The sequence below is a fragment of the Salmo trutta genome, chromosome 13, assembly GCF_901001165.1.
Source record: "Salmo trutta chromosome 13, fSalTru1.1, whole genome shotgun sequence".
Lineage (NCBI taxonomy): Eukaryota > Metazoa > Chordata > Actinopteri > Salmoniformes > Salmonidae > Salmo > Salmo trutta.
In genome coordinates, this window is record NC_042969.1 from 45,636,372 (window position 1) to 45,660,481 (window position 24,110).

The 24,110-nt window shown below is 44.0% G+C and overlaps 1 protein-coding gene across 3 annotated transcripts in view; it reads right to left on the minus strand.

Annotated features, from left to right (window-relative positions):
• The window catches only part of LOC115205843 (segment polarity protein dishevelled homolog DVL-3), a 52,683-nt gene that overhangs the window by 24,270 nt on the left and 4,303 nt on the right, over positions 1 to 24,110 (minus strand). For all 3 annotated transcript variants that reach the window (XM_029772212.1, XM_029772211.1, XM_029772213.1), the window contains exons 2-3: positions 7,352 to 7,421; positions 538 to 665 (exon numbers count right to left, since the gene is read on the minus strand). In XM_029772212.1, the coding sequence (XP_029628072.1) occupies positions 538 to 665; positions 7,352 to 7,421 (198 nt within the window). The remainder of the gene's footprint in view (positions 1 to 537; positions 666 to 7,351; positions 7,422 to 24,110) is intronic.

The following is a 24,110-nucleotide window of genomic DNA, read 5'->3' on the forward strand; positions in this document are numbered from 1 at the left end:
CTGTCTGTCTCTCTGTAACTGCTGCATGCATGTGCACACCATGTGTGTGTGGTTACGTACATGCATGCATACGTGTGTGTTTGCACATGCATACACGGACACACATGTTCATGTGTGTGTATTATGCATGAGGATGAGCATATGTGGGTGTACATTTGAGATACAGTGGGCAAAATTGCAGTAACCAGTGCTGACCAGCAGAGGGAAAGGGGTGTTCTCGCTGTGTGTGTGTATGTTGTGGGTGTCTGATAAAGACCTTCCCAGCTGGCTGATTTAATATTGACCCTGAGTTCCCAGGGGGTAGGCAGAGAGAGACACAGACATACAGATACTAGATATGATTTCAATAAAATACAAAAATCACACACAGAGACACAGAAACACACACACACACACAGTATTTAGCTCTACACCTCACCATAGCTAAGTCAAGGCCACTTCCACACCACACTAGAGGGAGGGGGGGTTAGATCAGATGGATCAACTAGAGTCACACACACACATGCATACACAGACACACACTTTGCAGATACTGACTGAAAAGAGGGGGGTCTTGAGTCTCCGATTCCGCCGGTCCTCTCCAAAGGGGGTGGCAGCTCTGCCTGGCTGTCTGCACACATAGAACCCCCATCGGAACCCCCATGACAACCATCTGCTGACACTAACTGGGGAGAGAGATCGAGAATGACAGAGAAAGTATTATTATTGCTTGTGCTTACTTTGACACTGTAAGTGCTTTAACTTTCCATGTCCAAAAAGTATATTGAATTGAGAGAGAGAAAGTGAATGAGTGAGTGAGATAATGATAGTGAGAGAGAGAGGTGAAGGGGGCTTAGACAAACCTCAAATAAAACCCTATTCCCTATTATATTGCACTACCTTATACCAGAGTCCTATGTTTGTCATTATACTACTAACTTTATTCTCTGTCTAGGGCTTTATTCAAAAGTAGTGCACTATAAGAGGAAACGGGAATCCTTTGAGACACAGACCCAGTGAGACACATACAGATAGTGAGTAACAAAGTCAGTCATAATTTTGAGTATACGTTTGTATGCGTGACAGTCTGTCGGAATTGTAAATGTGCTTATTGACTAGGTGGACACAAGACAGACACACATACAGTCCTCCATTGACAAACACACACACACACATATTCCCTTGTTTATTTGGAATGTCCCCCAACCATCCTTCCATCCCCTTTTTCTCAGATTCAATCAGTAAAGCCCAGGATATTTCAGGAGTGTTGTGGAGCATCCTGTGATTCCAGTTAGCTAATCTAATCAGCTGGGGAAGTAGGGAGAAGTGTTCTGGTCTCTTCTGGTCTGCCTCCTAAGCATCCATCAACATAGTGCAGGAATAAAGCACTGGGGAGCAGCTTTATACTATGTGCGGGCCTAATTATAATGTATTTTTTTATATACAGTACCAGTCAAGTTTGGACACACCTACTCATTCAAGGGGTTTTCTTTATTTTTACTATTTTCTACATTGCAGAATAATAGTGAAGACATCAAAACTATGAAATAACACATGGAATCATGTATTGTAATAACCAAAGTGTTAAATCAAAAATATATTTTAGATTTTAGATTCTTCAAAGTAGCCACCCTTTGCCTTGATGACAGATTTGCACACACTTGACATTCTCTCAGCCAGCTTCATGAGGTAGTCACCTGGAATGCATTTCAATTAACAGGTTTAAAAAAAAATACTTGGCCGCAAGTGGATCTTCCAGCAAGACAATAACCCCAAGCACATATCAAAATCCACAAAGAAATGGTTAATCAATATTTTGCAATGGCCATCTCAGTCTCCGGACTTCAACACCCTTGAAAACCTCAGGTTGGAATTGAAGAGGGCAGTCCATTATCGCAGTTGAAGTATATCAAGGATCTGGAAATATTATGTAAGGAGGAATGGTCTAAGATCCCTCCCACTGTGTTCTCCAATCTCATAAAACATTTTAGAGTTGTTGGCGCACACAGTGATGTGGGCTGGTGTGGATAAAATGCCAGGGCCAATTTCTTGTCCCACTCCCCTGACTTTGACATTAGGGTATTTAGTGTAGAGCGCTGACCAAAAACGTCAATTTAATCAATTTTAATCCCACTTTGTAACGCAAGAAAAAGGCACTGTAGTTTCTGTTCAGATACACACCTCACATTTCACCATGCAATAAGCTTACATATCGGCATAAACAGTACTGTATCCCCTTAAGGTTGCCCATTCAAGCCCCAAGCTACAGCCTCTCTGCCTATCTAACAGGCCAACTAAATCTCTAGGCAAATGGTCCAGCATTGGCTGCCTCACTTTAGTACAGATGTATACATTTTTCCCTTTCATCCTAGCGCCACTTTTTCAATAGGCAAAACCTTAAAAATCTCCCGATACCACTGTGTAATAGTTTTCTTTATCTAGAGCAGTGTTTCCCAACCCCGGTCCTCGAGTACACCCAACACTACACATTTTTGGTGTAACCCTGGACAAGCACACCTGATTCAACTTGTCAACTAATCATCAAGCCCTCAATAAGGTGAATGAGGTTGATTTGTCCAGGGCTACAATGAAAATGTGTACTGTTGGGGTACTCAAGAACCAGGGTTGGGAAACACTGACCTAGAGTACATTTCAGACCAACACCAGTGTTCTAAAGTTTGGGAAATGCATATCTCCCTGATATGCTTCACTGCTTCCCTTATACAGAAAAGAGGAGAAGGGAAAAGAGAAGAGAAGGGAGGACAGGAAGTAGAGCGAGGGGAGTGGCATCTGCACTTCTCTCTTATGGCCAACAAGGGGAGCTAATGAGGTCCAACCACACACCCAAAATACAGTGTTCAGTCGTGAATAGGGAGTCTAGCCAGCTCAGTGATTGTCATGACCAGAGCTCGATCAAAAATTCAGCCTGAGAGCACTGCCGCTGATCTTGCGTCAGTTTTGCATTTTTCCGACTAATGGTTAAGGTTATGATTGGGGGAGGGCAAACGGATTCTAGATCTGTACCTAGGGGAAACTTCACCCCGGGGCAGGGGAAAGGCAGAGTGCAGAAAGAGGGAAGGAGTCAGTAGACCAGGCCAAATACACTACATGACCAAAAGTATGTGGACACCTGCTCGTCGAACATCTCAATCCAAAAATCATGGGCATTAATATGGAGTTGCCCCCCCCCCCTTACTGCTATAATAGCCTCCACTCTTCTGGGAAGGCTTTCCATTAGATGTTGGAACATTGCTGCAGGGACTTGCTTCCGTTCAGCCACAAGAGAATTAGTGAGGTCGGGCACTGATGTTGGGCAATTAGGCCTAGCTCTCAATCGGTGTTCCAACTCATCCCAAAGGTGTTCGATGGGGTTGAAGGCTCTGTGCAGGCCAGCCAACTTCTTCCACACCGATCTCGACAAACCATTTTTGTATGGACCTCGCTTTGAGCAAGGAGGCATTGGCATGCTGAAACAGGAAAGGGCCTTCCCCACTGTTGCCACAAAGTTGAAAGCACAGAATCGTCTAAAATGTCATTGTATGCTGTAGCGTTAAGATTTCCCTTCACTGGAACTAAGGGGCCTAGCCTGAACCATGAAAAACAGCCCCAGACCATTATTCCTCCTACAACAAACTTTATATTTGGCATTATGCATTGGGGCAGGTAGCGTTCTCCTGGCATCCACCAAAGCCAGATTCGTCCGACTGACTGACAGATGTTGAACTGTGATTCATCACTTCAGAAAACACATTTACACTACTCTAGAGTCCAACTGCGGCGAGCTTTAAACCACTCCAGCCGACGCTTGGCATTGTGCATGGTGATCTTAGGCTTGTGTGCGGCTGCTCGGCCATGGAAACCCATTTCATGAAGATCCAGACAAACAGTTCTGGTGCCGACGTTGTTTCCAGAGGCAGTTTGGAACTCTGTAGTGAGTGTTGTAACTAAGCACACACAATTATTTTTATGAGCTATGTGCTTCAGCACTTGGCGGTCCCATCCTGTGAGCTTGTGTGGTCTACCATTTTGTGGCTGAGCTGTTGTTGCTCCTAAACGCTTCCACTTCACAATTACAGCACTTACATTGACCGGGGCAGCTCTAGTAGGGTAGAAATTTTACGAACTGATTTGTTGGAAAGGTGGCATTCTATGACGGTGCCACGTTGAAAGTCACAGAGCTCTTCAGTAAGGCCGTTCTACTGCCAATGTTTGTCTATGGAGATTGCATGCCTGTGTACTCAATTTTATACACCTGTCAGCAATGGGTGTGGCTGAAATAGCCGAATCCACTAATTTGAAGGAACTAATACTTTTGTATATACAGTGCATTCGGAAAGTATTCCGACCCATTCACTTTTTTCACATTTTGTAACGTTACAGCCTTGTTCTAAAATTGATAAAAAAATGTTTTTACCTCATCAATCTACCCCATAATGACAAAATCTGTTTTTTATAGATTTTTGATGATTTGTAAAAATAAAAAAACTGAAATATAACAACTATTCAGACCCTCTACTCAGTACTTTGTTGAAGCACTTTTGACAGTGATTACAGCCATGAGTCTTCTTGAGTATGACGCTACAAGCTCTGTCAGGTTGGACAGGGAACGTTGCTGCACAGCTATTTTCAGGTCTCTCCAGAAATGTTCGATCAGGTTCAAGTCCGAGCTATGGCTGGGCCAGTCAAGGACATTCAAAGACTTGTCCCGAAGCCAGTCCTGCATTGTCTTGGCCGTGTGCTTAGGGTTTTTGTCCTGTTGCAAGGTGAACCTTCGCCCCAGTCTGAGGTCCTGAGCACTCTGGAGCAGATTTTCATCAAGGATCTCTCTGTATTATACTCCGTTCATCTTTGCCTCGATCCTGACTAGTCAACCAGTCCCTGCCACTGAAAAACATCTCCACAGCATGATGCTGCCACCACCATGCTTCACCGTAGTGATGGTGTCAGTTTTCCTCCAGACGTGATGCTTGGCATTCAGGCCAAAGAGTTCCATCTTGGTTTCATCAGACCAGATAATCTTGTTTCTAATGGTCTGAGAGTCCTTTAGGTGATTTTTTGGCAATCTCCAAGTGGGCTGCCATGTGCCTTTTACTGAGGAGTGTCTTCTGTCTGGCCACGCTACCATAAAGGCCTGATTGGTGGAGTGCTGCAGAGATGGTTGTCCTTCTGGAAAGATCTCCCATCTCCACAGAGGAACTCTGGAGCTCTGTCAGAGTTGCCATCAGGCCCGTCTCCCCCGATTGCTCAGTTTGGCCGGGCGGCCAGCTCTAGGAAGAGTCTTGGTAGTTCCAAACTTCTTCCATTTACGAATTATGGAGGCCACTGTGTTCTTGGGGACCTTCAATGCTGCAGAATTTTTTGTGCTTTGACACAATCCTGTCTTGGAGCTCTACGGAAAATTCCTTCGACCTCATGGCTTGGTTTTTGCTCTGACATGCACTGTCAACTGTGTTACCTTATATAGACAAGTGTGTGCCTTTTCAAATCATGTCCAATCAAGTCAAGTTGTGGAAACATCAAGGATGATCAATGGAAACAGGATGCATCTGAGCTCAATTTCGAGTCTCATAGCAAAGGGTCTGAATACTTATGTAAATAAGATATTTCTGTTTTTAATACATTTGCAAAAAATGCTAAAACTTTTCGCTTTGTCATAATGGGGTATTGTGTGTAGATTTGAGAGACAAATATTTAATCCATTTTAGAATAAGGCTGTAATGTAAAAAATAATTGGAAAAAGTCAAGCGGTCTGAATTCTTCCCGACTGCACTGTATGTTAGCTCATGAATGTGAGAGGAGTAGATACATTCTAGCAGTTTATAAATAATTTAGCTAGTCTCGTTCTTTCTACATAAGTGTTCTCTTGAAATCATATTCCTTGAGTTTCAGCCCAGCCTGCCTAGGTTACAGTGCAGAGCACTTGACATTTGATTAAATGTTTTTTTTCTCTCCCATCAATCTACACACTACCCCATAATGACAAAGCAAACACAGGTTTTTAGAATTTGCTGATATCTTCAAAGTAGCCACCCTTTGTCTTGATAACTGCTTTGCACACTCTTTGCATTCTCTCAACCAGCTTCATGAGGTAGTCACCTGGAATGCATTTCAATTAACAGGTGTGCCTTGTTAAAAGTTCATTTGTGGAATTTCTTTCCTTAATGCATTTGAGCCAAACAGTTGTGTTGTGACAAGGTAGGGGTGATATACAGGAGATAGCCCTATTTGGTAAAAGACCAAGTCCATATTATGGCAAGAACAGCTCAAATAAGCAAAGAGAAATGACAGTACATTACTTTAAGACATGAAGGTCAGTCAATACGGAACATTTCAAGAACTTTGAAAGTTTCTTCAAGTGCAGTCGCAAAAACCATTAAGCGCTATGAAGAAACTGGCTCTCATGAGGACCGCCACAGGAATGGAAGACTCAAATGTACTTCTGTTGCAGAGGATAAGTTAGTTACCAGCCTGTAAATATTTTTAATACATTTGCAAACATTTAGAAAAACCTGTTTTTGATTTGTCATTATGGGGTATTGTGTATAGATTGCTGAGGGGGGAAAAATGTATTTAATCCATTTTAGAATAAGGCTGTAACATAACAAAATGAGGAAAAAGTCAAGAGGTCTGAATACTTTCTGAATGCACTGTAGCTGGTCTTGGCTGAGTCATTCCATCTCACCTATCAGACAGCGATGGACTTTGGTTTCTAGAGCACAACCGAGAGTACACAAATGAATGACAAAAACCAACCAACTACACACACAGCTCTCAAATGCACACACAAAAGCATCATCACACACAGTTGCCAACACACAGCAGAACAGACACACCGACACAGCTCCCAAATGAGTGAACCATCTGAAGCCAAAACAGATCCCACCAAAACCCAATTAAACAAGTTTGTTAGCTGTTGACTAGCTAGTAAACAGTCACACACACACACACACTCACACACACACACATACGTGACGTAGACACACACGCAAGCAGTGTTTTACAGCTCAATTCTGATAATAATTGTGAGTTATACCGTCATGTAACTTTTACATACAGTAACACCACGGTGTGATGCATTTCAAAAGTGTTAGGAGTGTTAACATACACAGGCCTCTTCTCGACCTCCTGATGAGGGACGTCTGCATACAGAGGGGTCATACAGATATACACAGAGAGAGAGGGAGAAAGAGAGACTGAGAGACAGATGGAGAGAGAACAAAAAACTGGGCTGTGGTTGAAATGAGAGAGAGAGAGAGAGAGAGAGAGAGAGAGAGAGAGAAAGAGAGAGAGAGAGAGAGAAACACTGAACTGCAGTGGAATTGAGAGAGGGCACAGGTGATGACGGTGATAAACATGAAGAACCGTTGCTCACCCATGACACGACCCGGCCGTTGAAACAGGGAAGTTTAGCATTGTCGTCTGAGATCTCCTCCTTCACCACCCTGAGGGGAGAAAGGAGGGAGTCAAAATCCACCGGGTTACACACATCACAACATTAAAGGCAACCTCAATAACGTGGGTATATATACACTCAGTGGCCAGTTTATTAGGTACACAACCCCGTTCACGAAAATGGTTCACTCCTACAGAGAGTGAGTCACGTGGCCGTGGCTTGCTATATAAAGCAGGCAGACAGGCGTTGAGGCATTCAGTTACTGTTCAATTGAACGTTACAAATGGGCAAAACGAGTGACCTAAGCAACTTTGAGCGTGGCATGATCGTCGGTGCCAGGCGCGCCAGATCCAATATCTCAGAAATATCTGCAGGAGACGACCACCCCGGGTTCCACAACCTATCATCAGTACATGACAAAGAGTTCAGTTTTCTTGAGTAGCCTACGCAGTCCCCAGACCTCAAACCCAATAGAGCATCTTTGGGATGAAATGGAACGGGCTGTGGAATGTTTCCGACACCTTGAAGAATGCCCAGAAGAATTCAGACTGTTCTGGAGTCAAAGGGGGGTTCAACCCAATACTAGATGGGTTTACTTAATAAACTGGCCGGTGAGTGTATACAGTGGGCTCCAAAATTATTGACACATTTGTTAAAGATGAGCAAAAAGGAATGTATAAAATTAACTATTCAAATACTGAGCTATATTGGTAAATTCTATTATTTTATACTAATACAATTGCTCAGAGAAAGAGACTTTGTTTACCAAGTAATATAAATATTTTTCCTATCAAAACGGAAGGAGTCAAAATTATTAACACCTATTTTCAATACCTCACCTTGCGAGGATAATGGCACTGAGACTTTTTCAGTGACATTATCCTCGCAAGGTCTCATATTGAAAGGTATTGAAAACAGAACTTCCGGTTCCGGTGGCATGCAACATAACTATGAGTCAACTGACACATTTTCAAATAATTGTCAACATATAACACCATATTAAGGTGTGGGACATTCACTGTATTACAAGGAGCAACACAGTAGCTCTATTTCACTCCAGCAGGTAGCATAATCTGTCCATTCACAGTTATGTCGACAACAGAAAGAGTTGGCCGCTACTATCAGGAAATTACCTCTGCCCTCGACTTGCAATTATATCCGATAAATGAATATCTTGCACTGCTTACTTCTAAAGTGGATAACGACTCAACTAAAGCAGAAAGTTTGGAGACAGCGGCCAATGTGACAGAGTGTGACAGCCTGAGCGAAATGATCCATTTCTTGCTGGATCATGAGCCCTGCGTGCATTAATGAGCTCTGCGTGCATCATTTGTTGGTGTAAAACCATATATGAAAACATGATACATAATTTGAAAGCTGAGAAACAGCCCTTTCAAATGATATGACATCCCCATCAATAAAATTGTAATCAGTCAAGAAATAACACCTGTGAAAATATGTATCTTATACGAAAATCAATACTTTTTTTCCCAAACAACTGCCATTTACACAACTTTCTAATGAAGATAGAGAAAACCTTATTGAGTCTTCCTTGTTTTGTAATGATTGAACATCTGCAATCAGAATATAAATACTTTTACTGTGAACACGTTACAGCTGTTTTAGTGAGCAATCGCATTTTCTATGTAATGTTCCTTGATCAGACACTTTATCTGGATAGTATATTAAACAAAAATCTGCACCAAAATGAATTACAAATAGCATTTAGTCTTACATTTGACAAAGAAAGACAAACAAGTACTATAATATTAATAAAATATGAACTTTATTGAAAGAATAAGGTTAGGGGAATACATTGTCTCATTCAAATCTGTAAAAAAAAAGGTACAAGTTATCTCCATCATAGCCATAACGTTACAGTATATACAATATTCATCTCAGGGATATTGTCATCAAAATTGATCTGGCTGGGGAGTGACGCTGGGCAGCATCTTAGACCTAAAGGGTGGGGGAGGGGGACAGGCATCAGTTGGCATGGCATCAAGCATAATGTATTTCTATAACTTCCCTAAACCAGTGTGAGCACGGTGGTCAATCTATTTTATTCAACATCAATATGGAGTATAATCTTTAATATTTGCATCGTGTGTTTGGATATACTGAGCCATCTGCTCGTGGGATGCCTTCCTCAGGTTCTCAGTCTGCTTCACAGTCAGACCTCTGACATGACCCAGCTCCTGTAGTAGAGAGAGATTTATTCCTAAAAAATGTTATAAATTGATTTGCATTTTAATGAGGGAAATAAGTGTTTGACCCCTCTGCAAAACATGACTTAGTACTTGGTGGCAAAACCCTTGTTGGCAATCACAGAGGTCAGACGTTTCTTGTAGTTGGCCACCAGGTTTGCACACATCTCAGGAGGGATTTTGTCCTACTCCTCTTTGCAGATCTTCTCCAAGTCATTAAGGTTTCGAGGCTGACGTTTGGCAACTCGAACCTTCAGCAGCCCCACAGATTTTCTATGGGATTAAGGTCTGGAGACTGGCTAGGCCACTCCAGGACCTTAATGTGCTTCTTCTTGAGCCACTCCTTTGTTGCCTTGGCCGTGTGTTTTGGGTCATTGTCATAATGGAATACCCATCCACGACCCATTTTCAATGCCCTGGCTGAGGGAAAGAGGTTCTAACCCAAGATTTGACGGTACATGGCCCCGTCCATCGTCCCTTTGATGCGGTGAAGTTGGCCTGTCCCCTTAGCAGAAAAACACCCCCAAAGCATAATGTTTCCACCTCCATGTTTGACGGTGGGGATGTTGTTCTTGGGGTCATAGGCAGCATTCCTCCTCCTCCAAACACGGCGAGTTGAGTTGATGCCAAAGAGCTACATTTTGGTCTCATCTGACCACAACACTTTCACCCAGTTGTCCTCTGAATCATTCAGATGTTCATTGGCAGCATTCAGACTGGCATGTATATGTGCTTTCTTGAGCAGGGGGACCTTGCGGGCGCTGCAGGATTTCAGTCCTTCATGGCGTAGTGTGTTACCAATTGTTTTCTTGGTGACTGTGGTCCCAGCTGCCTTGAGATCATTGACAAGATCCTCCCGTATAGTTCTGGGCTGATTCCTCACCGTTCTCATGATCATTGCAACTCCACGAGGTGAGATCTTGCACCAAATAGGACTGTATGTTTTGTTTATTCCATGTGTAACTCTGTGTTGTTGTATGTGTCAAATTGCTATGCTTTATCTTGGCCAGGTCGCAGTTGTAAATGAGAACTTGTTCTCAACTAGCCTACCTGGTTAAATAAAGGTGAAATAAAAAAATACTACCTGGAGTGCCTCAACCTAAAACAATTTCGGTCCTCTGCTATGCATAACCCCTTGCCCTCGCATTCAGGTGCTACTCAAACAAACCACATCCTATTCTCCTTTCTATCTATCCTGTAACAACGCCAACAATTTCTAGAGTAGTCCTCCAGTACATTGAAGTTTCACTCTTTCTGTTCTGACTATCAGCCAAATGTTAGTGTGGTGCCATATAGCCAACTATCAGATGGTGCCATTTAGCCAACTATCAGATGGTGCCATTTAGCCAACTATCAGATGGTGCCATTTAGCCAACTATCAGATGGTGCCATTTAGCCAACTATCAGATGGTGCCATTTAGCCAACTATCAGATGGTGCCATATAGCCAACTCCTATGTATAGCCAACTTCGATGGGAACATGGCATGACAACATTCATACAATAGGATAAACAGATCTTGGTCAAGGATAGCCAAATGTTGATTCTCTGCCAGTCAATGTTCAACTTTCTGTCCTGTCCTGTGTGTGTGTTCTGTTACCCTGGCTTATTGTATTGTGCTCACTTGGGCAGTGAAGGTGTGTCCTGTGAGGGTGTGATTGCCCCTCAGCCCTTTCTTCAGCATCAGCATGTTGTCCAGTCTCTGCCTATCCTTGTCACCGTGGGGACAGCTTCTACAGTGTCCTCACGAAAGTCTGAGAGCTGACAGTCCACCACACTGTCCTACAGAAAGAGAGGGAGAATTTTAAAATCATAGACCTGCGATAGATAGATAGAGATAGAGAGAGAGATAGAGCGATAGATAGAGAGATATAGAGCGATAAGTACCAGTCAAAAGTTTGGACACACCTACTCATTCAAGGGTTTTTCTATATTTTTGCTATTTTATACAATATAGAATAATAGTGAAGACATCAAACTATGAAATAACACATATGGAATCATGTAGTAAGCAAAAAAAGTGTTGAACAAATCAAAATATATTTTAGATTCTTCAAAGTAGCCACCTTTCGCCTTGATGACAGCTTTGCACACTCTCGGTATTCTCTCAACCAGCTTCACCTGGAATGCTTTTTCAACAGTCTTGAAGGAGTTCCCACATATACTGAGCACTTGTTGGCTGCTTTTCCTTCACTCTGCGGTCCAATTCATCCCAAACCACCTCAATTGGGTTGAGGTCGGGTGATTGTGGAGGCCAGGTCATCTGATGCAGCACTCCATCACTCTCCTTCTTGGTAAAATAGCCCTTATACAGCCTGGAGGTGTGTTGGGTCATTGTCCTGTTGAAAAACGAAATGATAGTCCCACTAATCGCAAACCAGATGGTATGGCGTATCGCTGCAGAATGCTGTGGTAGACATGCTGGTTAAGCGTGCCTTGAATTCTAAATAAATCACAGACAGTATCACCAGAAAGCACTCCCACACCACCTCCTCCATGCTTCACAGTGGGAACCACACATATGGAGACCATCCATTCACCTACTCTGCATCTCACAAAGACACGGCGGTTGTAACCAAAAATCTCAATGTCCATTGCTCGTGTTTCTTGGCCCAAGCAAGTCTCTTCTTCTTATTGGTGTCCTTTAATAGTGGTTTCTTTTCAGCAATTCGACCATGAAGGCCTGATTCACACAGTCTCCTCTGAACAACTGATGTTGAGATGTGTCTGTTAATTGAACACTGTGAAGAACTTATTTGGGCTGTGAGGCCACACAATGACATGAAATGTTGTGTTTTAATTAACTCCAAAGTGCCTCAGCAGGGTTTTCGATATACAAATGGATACACACACAGACTGCTACCTAAGTCACACAGGACAGGCAAATGAAATGCTTAAGAACTGATTATCCCCCATCCGAAATCTTTTTACTCACTACTCTGAGACCCCCGGGCCTGAGCAAGCTGTGATCTCATTCTCCCTCCCTCAGTTTCTCCCCCTCTATCTCTGGTCTATATTCTCCTCTCTATCTCATGCTACCTTTTTTGACACTCACTCGCTCCCTTTCTCCTATTTCCAGAATAAGAACAGAACAGCAAACTGTGCGTTAATGTGTGTGTCCATGGGATTCCAAGTTAACAGCAGCAGCGGTGAGGGATATTAACTCTCCATAGTGTGGTGGTGATTGACATTGACTCAGCCTCTGAACCCACTGCCAAGCCGGGAGGTTTACGGTCTCCATGTAGTTGTAAAAGAGGTCAGAAGCACCAGCAGCACAGGATTTACCATTGTTCTAGCACTGAGTGAGCACTAATCCACCAGCAGCACAGGATTTACCATTGTTCTAGCACTGAGTGAGCACTAATCCAGCAGCACAGGATTTACCATTGTTCTAGCACTGAGTGAGCACTAATCCAGCAGCACAGGATTTACCATTGTTCTAGCACTGAGTGAGCACTAATCCAGCAGCAGCACAGGATTTAACATTGTTCTAGCACTGAGTGAGCACTAATCCAGCAGCACAGGATTTACCATTGTTCTAGCACTGAGTGAGCACTAATCCAGCAGCAGCACAGGATTTACCATTGTTCTAGCACTGAGTGAGCACTAATCCACCAGCAGCACAGGATTTACCATTGTTCTAGCACTGAGTGAGCACTAATCCACCAGCAGCACAGGATTTACCATTGTTCTAGGACCGAGTGAGCACTAATCCAGCAGCAGCACAGGATTTACCATTGTTCTAGCACCAAGTGAGCACTAATCCACCAGCAGCACAGGATTTACCATTGTTCTAGCACTGAGTGAGTACTAATCCACCAGCAGCACAGGATTTACCATTGTTCTAGGACCGAGTGAGCACTAATCCACCAGCAGCACAGGATTTACCATTGTTCTAGCACTGAGTGAGCACTAATATACCAGCAGCACAGGATTTACCATTGTTCTAGCACTGAGCGAGCACTAATCCACCAGCAGCACAGGATTTACCATTGTTCTAGCACTGAGTGAGCACTAATCCACCAGCAGCACAGGATTTACCATTGTTCTAGCACTGAGTGAGCACTAATCCAGCAGCACAGGATTTACCATTGTTCTAGCACTGAGTGAGCACTAATCCAGCAGCAGCACAGGATTTACCATTGTTCTAGCACCGAGTGAGCACTAATTCACCAGCAGCACAGGATTTACCATTGTTCTAGCACTGAGTGAGCACTAATCCACCAGCAGCACAGGATTTACCATTGTTCTAGGACCGAGTGAGCACTAATCCAGCAGCAGCACAGGATTTACCATTGTTCTAGCACCAAGTGAGCACTAATTTACCAGCAGCACAGGATTTACCATTGTTCTAGCACTGAGTGAGTACTAATCCACCAGCAGCACAAGATTTACCATTGTTCTAGGACCGAGTGAGCACTAATCCACCAGCAGCACAGGATTTACCATTGTTCTAGCACTGAGTGAGCACTAATCCAGCAGCACAGGATTTACCATTGTTCTAGCACTGAGTGAGCACTAATCCACCAGCAGCACAGGATTTACCATTGTTCTAGCACTGAGTGAGCACTAATCCACCAGCAGCACAGGATTTACCATTGTTCTAGCACTGAGTGAGCACTAATCCAGCAGCACAGGATTTACCATTGTTCTAGCACTGAGTGAGCACTAATCCAGCAGCAGCACAGGATTTACCATTGTTCTAGCACCGAGTGAGCACTAATCCACCAGCAGCACAGGATTTACCATTGTTCTAGCACTGAGTGAGCACTAATCCACCAGCAGCACAGGATTTACCATTGTTCTAGGACCGAGTGAGCACTAATCCAGCAGCAGCACAGGATTTACCATTGTTCTAGCACCAAGTGAGCACTAATCCACCAGCAGCACAGGATTTACCATTGTTCTAGCACTGAGTGAGTACTAATCCACCAGCAGCACAGGATTTACCATTGTTCTAGGACCGAGTGAGCACTAATCCACCAGCAGCACAGGATTTACCATTGTTCTAGCACTGAGTGAGCACTAATCCAGCAGCACAGGATTTACCATTGTTCTAGCACTGAGCGAGCACTAATCCACCAGCAGCACAGGATTTACCATTGTTCTAGCACTGAGTGAGCACTAATCCACCAGCAGCACAGGATTTACCATTGTTCTAGCACTGAGTGAGCACTAATCCAGCAGCACAGGATTTACCATTGTTCTAGCACTGAGTGAGCACTAATCCAGCAGCAGCACAGGATTTACCATTGTTCTAGCACCGAGTGAGCACTAATTCACCAGCAGCACAGGATTTACCATTGTTCTAGCACTGAGTGAGCACTAATCCACCAGCAGCACAGGATTTACCATTGTTCTAGGACCGAGTGAGCACTAATCCAGCAGCAGCACAGGATTTACCATTGTTCTAGCACCGAGTGAGCACTAATTTACCAGCAGCACAGGATTTACCATTGTTCTAGCACTGAGTGAGTACTAATCCACCAGCAGCACAGGATTTACCATTGTTCTAGGACCGAGTGAGCACTAATCCACCAGCAGCACAGGATTTACCATTGTTCTAGCACTGAGTGAGCACTAATCCAGCAGCACAGGATTTACCATTGTTCTAGCACTGAGTGAGCACTAATCCACCAGCAGCACAGGATTTACCATTGTTCTAGCACTGAGTGAGCACTAATCCACCAGCAGCACAGGATTTACCATTGTTCTAGCACCGAGTGAGCACTAATCCACCAGCAGCACAGGATTTACCATTGTTCTAGCACTGAGTGAGCACTAATCCAGCAGCAGCACAGGATTTACCATTGTTCTAGCACCGAGTGAGCACTAATTCACCAGCAGCACAGGATTTACCATTGTTCTAGCACTGAGTGAGCACTAATCCACCAGCAGCACAGGATTTACCATTGTTCTAGGACCGAGTGAGCACTAATCCAGCAGCAGCACAGGATTTACCATTGTTCTAGCACCAAGTGAGCACTAATTTACCAGCAGCACAGGATTTACCATTGTTCTAGCACTGAGTGAGTACTAATCCACCAGCAGCACAGGATTTACCATTGTTCTAGGACCGAGTGAGCACTAATCCACCAGCAGCACAGGATTTACCATTGTTCTAGCACTGAGTGAGCACTAATCCAGCAGCACAGGATTTACCATTGTTCTAGCACTGAGTGAGCACTAATCCACCAGCAGCACAGGATTTACCATTGTTCTAGCACTGAGTGAGCACTAATCCACCAGCAGCACAGGATTTACCATTGTTCTAGCACCGAGTGAGCACTAATCCACCAGCAGCACAGGATTTACCATTGTTCTAGCACTGAGTGAGCACTAATCCACCAGCAGCACAGGATTTACCATTGTTCTAGCACCGAGCGAGCACTAATCCACCAGCAGCACAGGATTTACCATTGTTCTAGCACTGAGTGAGCACTAATCCACCAGCAGCACAGGATTTACCATTGTTCTAGCACTGAGTGAGCACTAATCCAGCAGCACAGGATTTACCATTGTTCTAGCACTGAGTGAGCACTAATCCAGCAGCAGCACAGGATTTACCATTGTTCTAGCACCGAGTGAGCACTAATCCACCAGCAGCACAGGATTTACCATTGTTCTAGCACTGAGTGAGCACTAATCCACCAGCAGCACAGGATTTACCATTGTTCTAGCACTGAGTGAGCACTAATCCAGCAGCACAGGATTTACCATTGTTCTAGCACTGAGTGAGCACTAATCCAGCAGCAGCACAGGATTTACCATTGTTCTAGCACCGAGTGAGCACTAATCCACCAGCAGCACAGGATTTACCATTGTTCTAGCACTGAGTGAGCACTAATCCACCAGCAGCACAGGATTTACCATTGTTCTAGGACCGAGTGAGCACTAATCCAGCAGCAGCACAGGATTTACCATTGTTCTAGCACCAAGTGAGCACTAATCCACCAGCAGCACAGGATTTACCATTGTTCTAGCACTGAGTGAGTACTAATCCACCAGCAGCACAGGATTTACCATTGTTCTAGGACCGAGTGAGCACTAATCCACCAGCAGCACAGGATTTACCATTGTTCTAGCACTGAGTGAGCACTAATCCAGCAGCACAGGATTTACCATTGTTCTAGCACTGAGTGAGCACTAATCCACCAGCAGCACAGGATTTACCATTGTTCTAGCACTGAGTGAGCACTAATCCACCAGCAGCACAGGATTTACCATTGTTCTAGCACCGAGTGAGCACTAATCCACCAGCAGCACAGGATTTACCATTGTTCTAGCACTGAGTGAGCACTAATCCAGCAGCAGCACAGGATTTACCATTGTTCTAGCACTGAGCGAGCACTAATCCACCAGCAGCACAGGATTTACCATTGTTCTAGCACTGAGCGAGCACTAATCCACCAGCAGCACAGGATTTACCATTGTTCTAGCACTGAGTGAGCACTAATCCACCAGCAGCACAGGATTTACCATTGTTCTAGCACTGAGTGAGCACTAATCCACCAGCAGCACAGGATTTACCATTGTTCTAGCACTGAGTGAGCACTAATCCACCAGCAGCACAGGATTTACCATTGTTCTAGCACCGAGTGAGCACTAATCCACCAGCAGCACAGGATTTACCATTGTTCTAGGACCGAGTGAGCACTAATCCACCAGCAGCACAGGATTTACCATTGTTCTAGCACTGAGTGAGCACTAATCCAGCAGCACAGGATTTACCATTGTTCTAGCACTGAGTGAGCACTAATCCACCAGCAGCACAGGATTTACCATTGTTCTAGCACTGAGTGAGCACTAATCCACCAGCAGCACAGGATTTACCATTGTTCTAGCACCGAGTGAGCACTAATCCACCAGCAGCACAGGATTTACCATTGTTCTAGCACTGAGTGAGCACTAATCCAGCAGCAGCACAGGATTTACCATTGTTCTAGCACCGAGTGAGCACTAATTCACCAGCAGCACAGGATTTACCATTGTTCTAGCACTGAGTGAGCACTAATCCACCAGCAGCACAGGATTTACCATTGTTCTAGGACCGAGTGAGCACTAATCCAGCAGCAGCACAGGATTTACCATTGTTCTAGCACCAAGTGAGCACTAATTTACCAGCAGCACAGGATTTACCATTGTTCTAGCACTGAGTGAGCACTAATCCACCAGCAGCACAGGATTTACCATTGTTCTAGCACTGAGTGAGCACTAATCCAGCAGCACAGGATTTACCATTGTTCTAGCACTGAGTGAGCACTAATCCAGCAGCAGCACAGGATTTACCATTGTTCTAGCACCGAGTGAGCACTAATCCACCAGCAGCACAGGATTTACCATTGTTCTAGCACTGAGTGAGCACTAATCCACCAGCAGCACAGGATTTACCATTGTTCTAGGACCGAGTGAGCACTAATCCAGCAGCAGCACAGGATTTACCATTGTTCTAGCACCAAGTGAGCACTAATCCACCAGCAGCACAGGATTTACCATTGTTCTAGCACTGAGTGAGTACTAATCCACCAGCAGCACAGGATTTACCATTGTTCTAGGACCGAGTGAGCACTAATCCACCAGCAGCACAGGATTTACCATTGTTCTAGCACTGAGTGAGCACTAATCCAGCAGCACAGGATTTACCATTGTTCTAGCACTGAGTGAGCACTAATCCACCAGCAGCACAGGATTTACCATTGTTCTAGCACTGAGTGAGCACTAATCCACCAGCAGCACAGGATTTACCATTGTTCTAGCACCGAGTGAGCACTAATCCACCAGCAGCACAGGATTTACCATTGTTCTAGCACTGAGTGAGCACTAATCCAGCAGCAGCACAGGATTTACCATTGTTCTAGCACTGAGCGAGCACTAATCCACCAGCAGCACAGGATTTACCATTGTTCTAGCACTGAGTGAGCACTAATCCACCAGCAGCACAGGATTTACCATTGTTCTAGCACTGAGTGAGCACTAATCCAGCAGCACAGGATTTACCATTGTTCTAGCACTGAGTGAGCACTAATCCACCAGCAGCACAGGATTTACCATTGTTCTAGCACTGAGTGAGCACTAATCCACCAGCAGCACAGGATTTACCATTGTTCTAGGACCGAGTGAGCACTAATCCAGCAGCAGCACAGGATTTACCATTGTTCTAGCACCAAGTGAGCACTAATCCACCAGCAGCACAGGATTTACCATTGTTCTAGCACTGAGTGAGTACTAATCCACCAGCAGCACAGGATTTACCATTGTTCTAGGACCGAGTGAGCACTAATCCACCAGCAGCACAGGATTTACCATTGTTCTAGCACTGAGTGAGCACTAATCCAGCAGCACAGGATTTACCATTGTTCTAGTACTGAGTGAGCACTAATCCACCAGCAGCACAGGATTTACCATTGTTCTAGCACTGAGTGAGGACTAATCCACCAGCAGCACAGGATTTACCATTGTTCTAGCACCGAGTGAGCACTAATCCACCAGCAGCACAGGATTTACCATTGTTCTAGCACTGAGTGAGCACTAATCCAGCAGCAGCACAGGATTTACCATTGTTCTAGCACTGAGCGAGCACTAATTCACCAGCAGCACAGGATTTACCATTGTTCTAGCACTGAGTGAGCACTAATCCACCAGCAGCACAGGATTTACCATTGTTCTAGCACTGAGTGAGCACTAATCCAGCAGCACAGGATTTACCATTGTTCTAGCACTGAGTGAGCACTAATCCACCAGCAGCACAGGATTTACCATTGTTCTAGCACTGAGTGAGCACTAATCCACCAGCAGCACAGGATTTACCATTGTTCTAGCACCGAGTGAGCACTAATCCACCAGCAGCACAGGATTTACCATTGTTCTAGCACTGAGTGAGCACTAATCCACCAGCAGCACAGGATTTACCATTGTTCTAGCACGGAGTGAGCACTAATCCACCAGCAGCACAGGATTTACCATTGTTCTAGCACCGAGTGAGCACTAATCCACCAGCAGCACAGGATTTACCATTGTTCTAGCACCGAGTGAGCACTAATCCACCAGCAGCACAGGATTTACCATTGTTCTAGCACCGAGTGAGCACTAATCCACCAGCAGCACAGGATTTACCATTGTTCTAGCACCGAGTGAGCACTAATCCACCAGCAGCACAGGATTTACCATTGTTCTAGCACTGAGTGAGCACTAATCCACCAGCAGCACAGGATTTACCATTGTTCTAGCACCGAGTGAGCACTAATCCACCAGCAGCACAGGATTTACCATTGTTCTAGCACTGAGTGAGCACTAATCCACCAGCAGCACAGGATTTACCATTGTTCTAGCACTGAGTGAGCACTAATCCACCAGCAGCACAGGATTTACCATTGTTCTAGCACTGAGTGAGCACTAATCCACCAGCAGCACAGGATTTACCATTGTTCTAGCACTGAGTGAGCACTAATCCACCAGCAGCACAGGATTTACCATTGTTCTAGCACCGAATGAGCACTAATCCACCAGCAGCACAGGATTTACCATTGTTCTAGCACCGAGTGAGCACTAATCCACCAGCAGCACAGGATTTACCATTGTTCTAGCACTGAGTGAGCACTAATGCAGCAGCAGCACAGGATTTACCATTGTTCAGGCCTTTCTAATCGACCTGGCCCGAGTATCCTGGAAGGATATTGACATCATCCCGTCAGTAGAGGATGCCTGGTTGTTCTTTAAAAGTGCATTCCTCACCATCTTAAATAAGCATGCCCAATTCAAAAAATGTAGAACTAAGAACAGATGTAGCCCTTGGTTCACCCCAGACTTGACTGCCCTTTACCAGCACAAAAACTATCCTGTGGCGTTCTGCATTAGCATCGAATAGCCTCCGCGATATGCATCCTTTCAGGGAAGTCAGGAACCAATACACTCAGTCAGTTAGGAAAGCTAAGGCTAGCTTTTTCAAACAGAAATTTGCTTCCTGTAGCACTAATTCCAAAACATTTTGGGACACTAACGTCCATGGAGAATAAGAACACCTCCTCCAAACTGCCCACTACACTGAGGATCGGAAAAACACTGTCACCACCGATAGATCTACGATATTCGAAAATTTCAATAAGCATTATTCCACGGCTGGCCATGCTTTCCACCTGGCTATCCCTACCCCGGCCAACATCTTGCCCCCCCAGCCTCCGACTGCTTTTAAATGCTAGTAAAACTAAGTGCATGCTCTTCAACCGATTGCTGCCCGCATCCTCCCGCCCGACCAGCATCACTACTCTGGACGGTTCTGACCTAGAATATGTGGACAACTACAAATACCTAGGTGTCTGGCTAGATTGTAAACTCTCCTTCCAGACTCACATTAAGCATCTCCTATCCAAAATGACATCTAGAATCTGATTCCTATTTCGCAAACAAAGCTTCCTTCACTCATGCTGCCAAACATACCCTCGTAAAACTGACCATCCTACCGATCCTTGACTTCAGCGATGTCATTTACAAAATAGCCTCCAACACTCTACTCAGCAAACTGGATGCAGTCTATCATAGTGCCATCCATTTTGTCACCAAAGCCCCATATACTACCCACCACTGCGACCTGTACGCTCTTGTTGGCTGGCCCTTGCTTCATACTCGTCGTCAAACCCACTGGCTCCAGGTCATCTACAAGTCTTTGCTGGGTAAAGCCCCGACTTGTCTCAGCTCGCTCGTCACCATAGCAGCACCCACCAGTAGCACACGCTCCAGCAGGTATATCTCACTGGTCACCCCCAAAGCCAATTCCTCCTTTGGCCGCCTTTCCTTGTAATTACGTGATACTATGGCCTATTTATTGCCTTACCTCCTCACACCATTTGCACGCACTGTATATAGACTTCCTTTTTTTTCTATTGTGTTATTGACTGTACGCTTGTTTATTCCATGTGTAACTCTGTGTTGTTGTTTGTGTCGCACTGCTTTGCTTTATCTTGGCCAGGTCGCAGTTGTAAATGAGAACTTGTTCTGAACTGGCCTAACTGGTTAAAAAAAATATCTACAATACATTTTTACCTCGACTCTGCTGGGTCATTCTGTGAATGACACATTGACAACCCATGGGTGGTCAATATGAACACTAGCATACTTCTTAAAATTAGGTAATGTATTGGCGTGCATTCTAAGACAAGAAGAGTACACATGAACTTGTGGCTTATTACATTAGCACTTTATGGACTCTCTCCCCAAAATGTTTTGTTGTAACCTCATTGCAATTATGATTGTTTGTCATTCTGAATCAAGCAGTTTTTAGCTATTACCAATGTGTACCTCTTTGCCTGTGCTGTGAGTTGGTTAAAACATAATAATAATATAGCAACTGTTTTCCAAAGACACCTACAGTAGTGCATGCATCCTTGTTCCAAAGTGACCAAAAAAGTGCATGCATCCTTTTTTGTATTGGGTGGCCCCAGCAGGAATCGAAAATACGATCCTGGCTTTGCAAGCGCCATGCTCTACCAACTGAGCCTCACAGGACAGCATGATATGGGTTGTTTGACTGATTAATCTATCCAGGCCTGCAGGTGCAGACTACTCCACTGATGTGGCAAAGCAGTGAAGCACTCCCTGATCAGATTTACTACGGACAAACAAGACGGATGCTGCTCTGGACACACACGGATGGAGGGAGGGAGGAGGGAAGAGCTATGAAAAATAGGGAGGATGGAAAAGAGAGCAGGAGGGAAGGGACAGAGGTGAAAGGGGGGAAGGGAGGGTAATAATCTCTGAGGTTCAGAGTCGGCATCCTTTTTTCTTCCCAGCCATAAACAACACAAATAGGACCGAGAGACGATTAAAAATCCACATGAGGCCAGACACAAACACAGAGACAAAGACAGCTAACCTATTCCCCAGTACATGCGCACACATCTGATATGCAAATAGTCTCAAGTCGACAGAGAAGAGGGGAAGACAGGAAAATAAAACAGGAAGAAGGGAGGAAAGTAGGTCAGCTTCCTGAGAGACAGAGCGAGAGAGCGAGCACTCTGTTCCACTACACACACACACAAACAGTATCCACTACTATAGAAATAGATGTACCTGGTTGGGGGTCTAGAGCGGTATGGTGAGGATCTAGTGGTCCACACCAGGCTTCTGTTTACATACATTTTTGTATTTATTTAACATACCATCCTCCAATGCATCCTTCAGTCCTTGAAGTAATCACTAATCTAAAACGATTGGATAGGTGAGCGCAAGGATATCACTCCATAGCTTCCACCAATCCGCTCAAGCCCGTAAGATCAGTGATTACTGCAAGGAAGGGAGGAATAACACATCAAATAATTCTGCCTGATCAGCTACAGGTCTGCAGCAGAAGCAGGACCTGCCTTTACAAAAAAAACTTGAAATGTGCGGTTTCAAATGTGAAATGGCTGTTTTCACATGTTGAGCTTTAATTTAACGTGAAACCATATTTTCACATGTATTAAATAGAGTTAACACCACCTTTTCTTATGTGAGGAGAATAACATGTTGTTTTCACCTCAAACGTGAATTGTAGTTTGACCTGTGAAATAAACAAGTTCACATGTGAAAAACATTGACATGTGAAAATCTAACTTTCAAATGTGGAATTGTAAGTTCACATGTGGGGGTGAAATAGTGTTATTCTCCTCACATGTGAAAAGGTTGTGTAAACATGTTGCAGTAGCAATGTTCCCACAGAGCAGCTCACAGATCACTGCACCTGTAAACAGCCCATCTATCTACCTACCTCATCCCCATACTGTATTTATTTATTTATCTTGCTCCTTTGCACCCCAGTATCTCTATTAGCACATTCATCTTCTGCACATCTACCATTCCAGTGTTTAACTGCTATATTGTAATTACTTCGCCACCATGGCCTATTTATTGCCTTAACTTACCTCATTTGCACTCACTGTATATAAACTTTTTGTTTTCTTTTGTTCTACTGTATTATTGACTGTATGTTTTGTTTATTCCATGTGTATCTCTGTGTTGTTGTATGTGTCGAATTGCTATGCTTTATCTTGGCCAGGTCGCAGTTGTAAATGAGAACTTGTTCTCAACTAGCCTACCTGGTTAAATAAAGGTGAAATAAAAATAAATAAAAACATGTGGAACTGCAATTCTTTAATGCCAGTATAATAATTCAAGTGCATTATTTTTTATTTCTGAGCCATCCACTTCATTGTTATTTTACTCCTCCATGGTATTACATTGATATACATGTGCATTATTTTTATTTCTGAGCCATCCACTTCATTATTATTTTACTCCTCCATGGTGTTACATTGATATTAGAGGTCAACCGATTATGATTTTTTTTCACCGCCGATACCGATTATTGGAGGCCCAGCAAAGGCCGATACCGATTAATCGGCCGATTTTTATTTATTTATTTGTAATAATGACAATTACAACAATACTGAATGAACACTTATTTTAACTTAATATAATACATAAATACTATCAATTTAGCCTCAAATAAATAATGAAACATGTTCGATTTGGTTTAAATAATGCAAAAACAAAGTGTTGGAG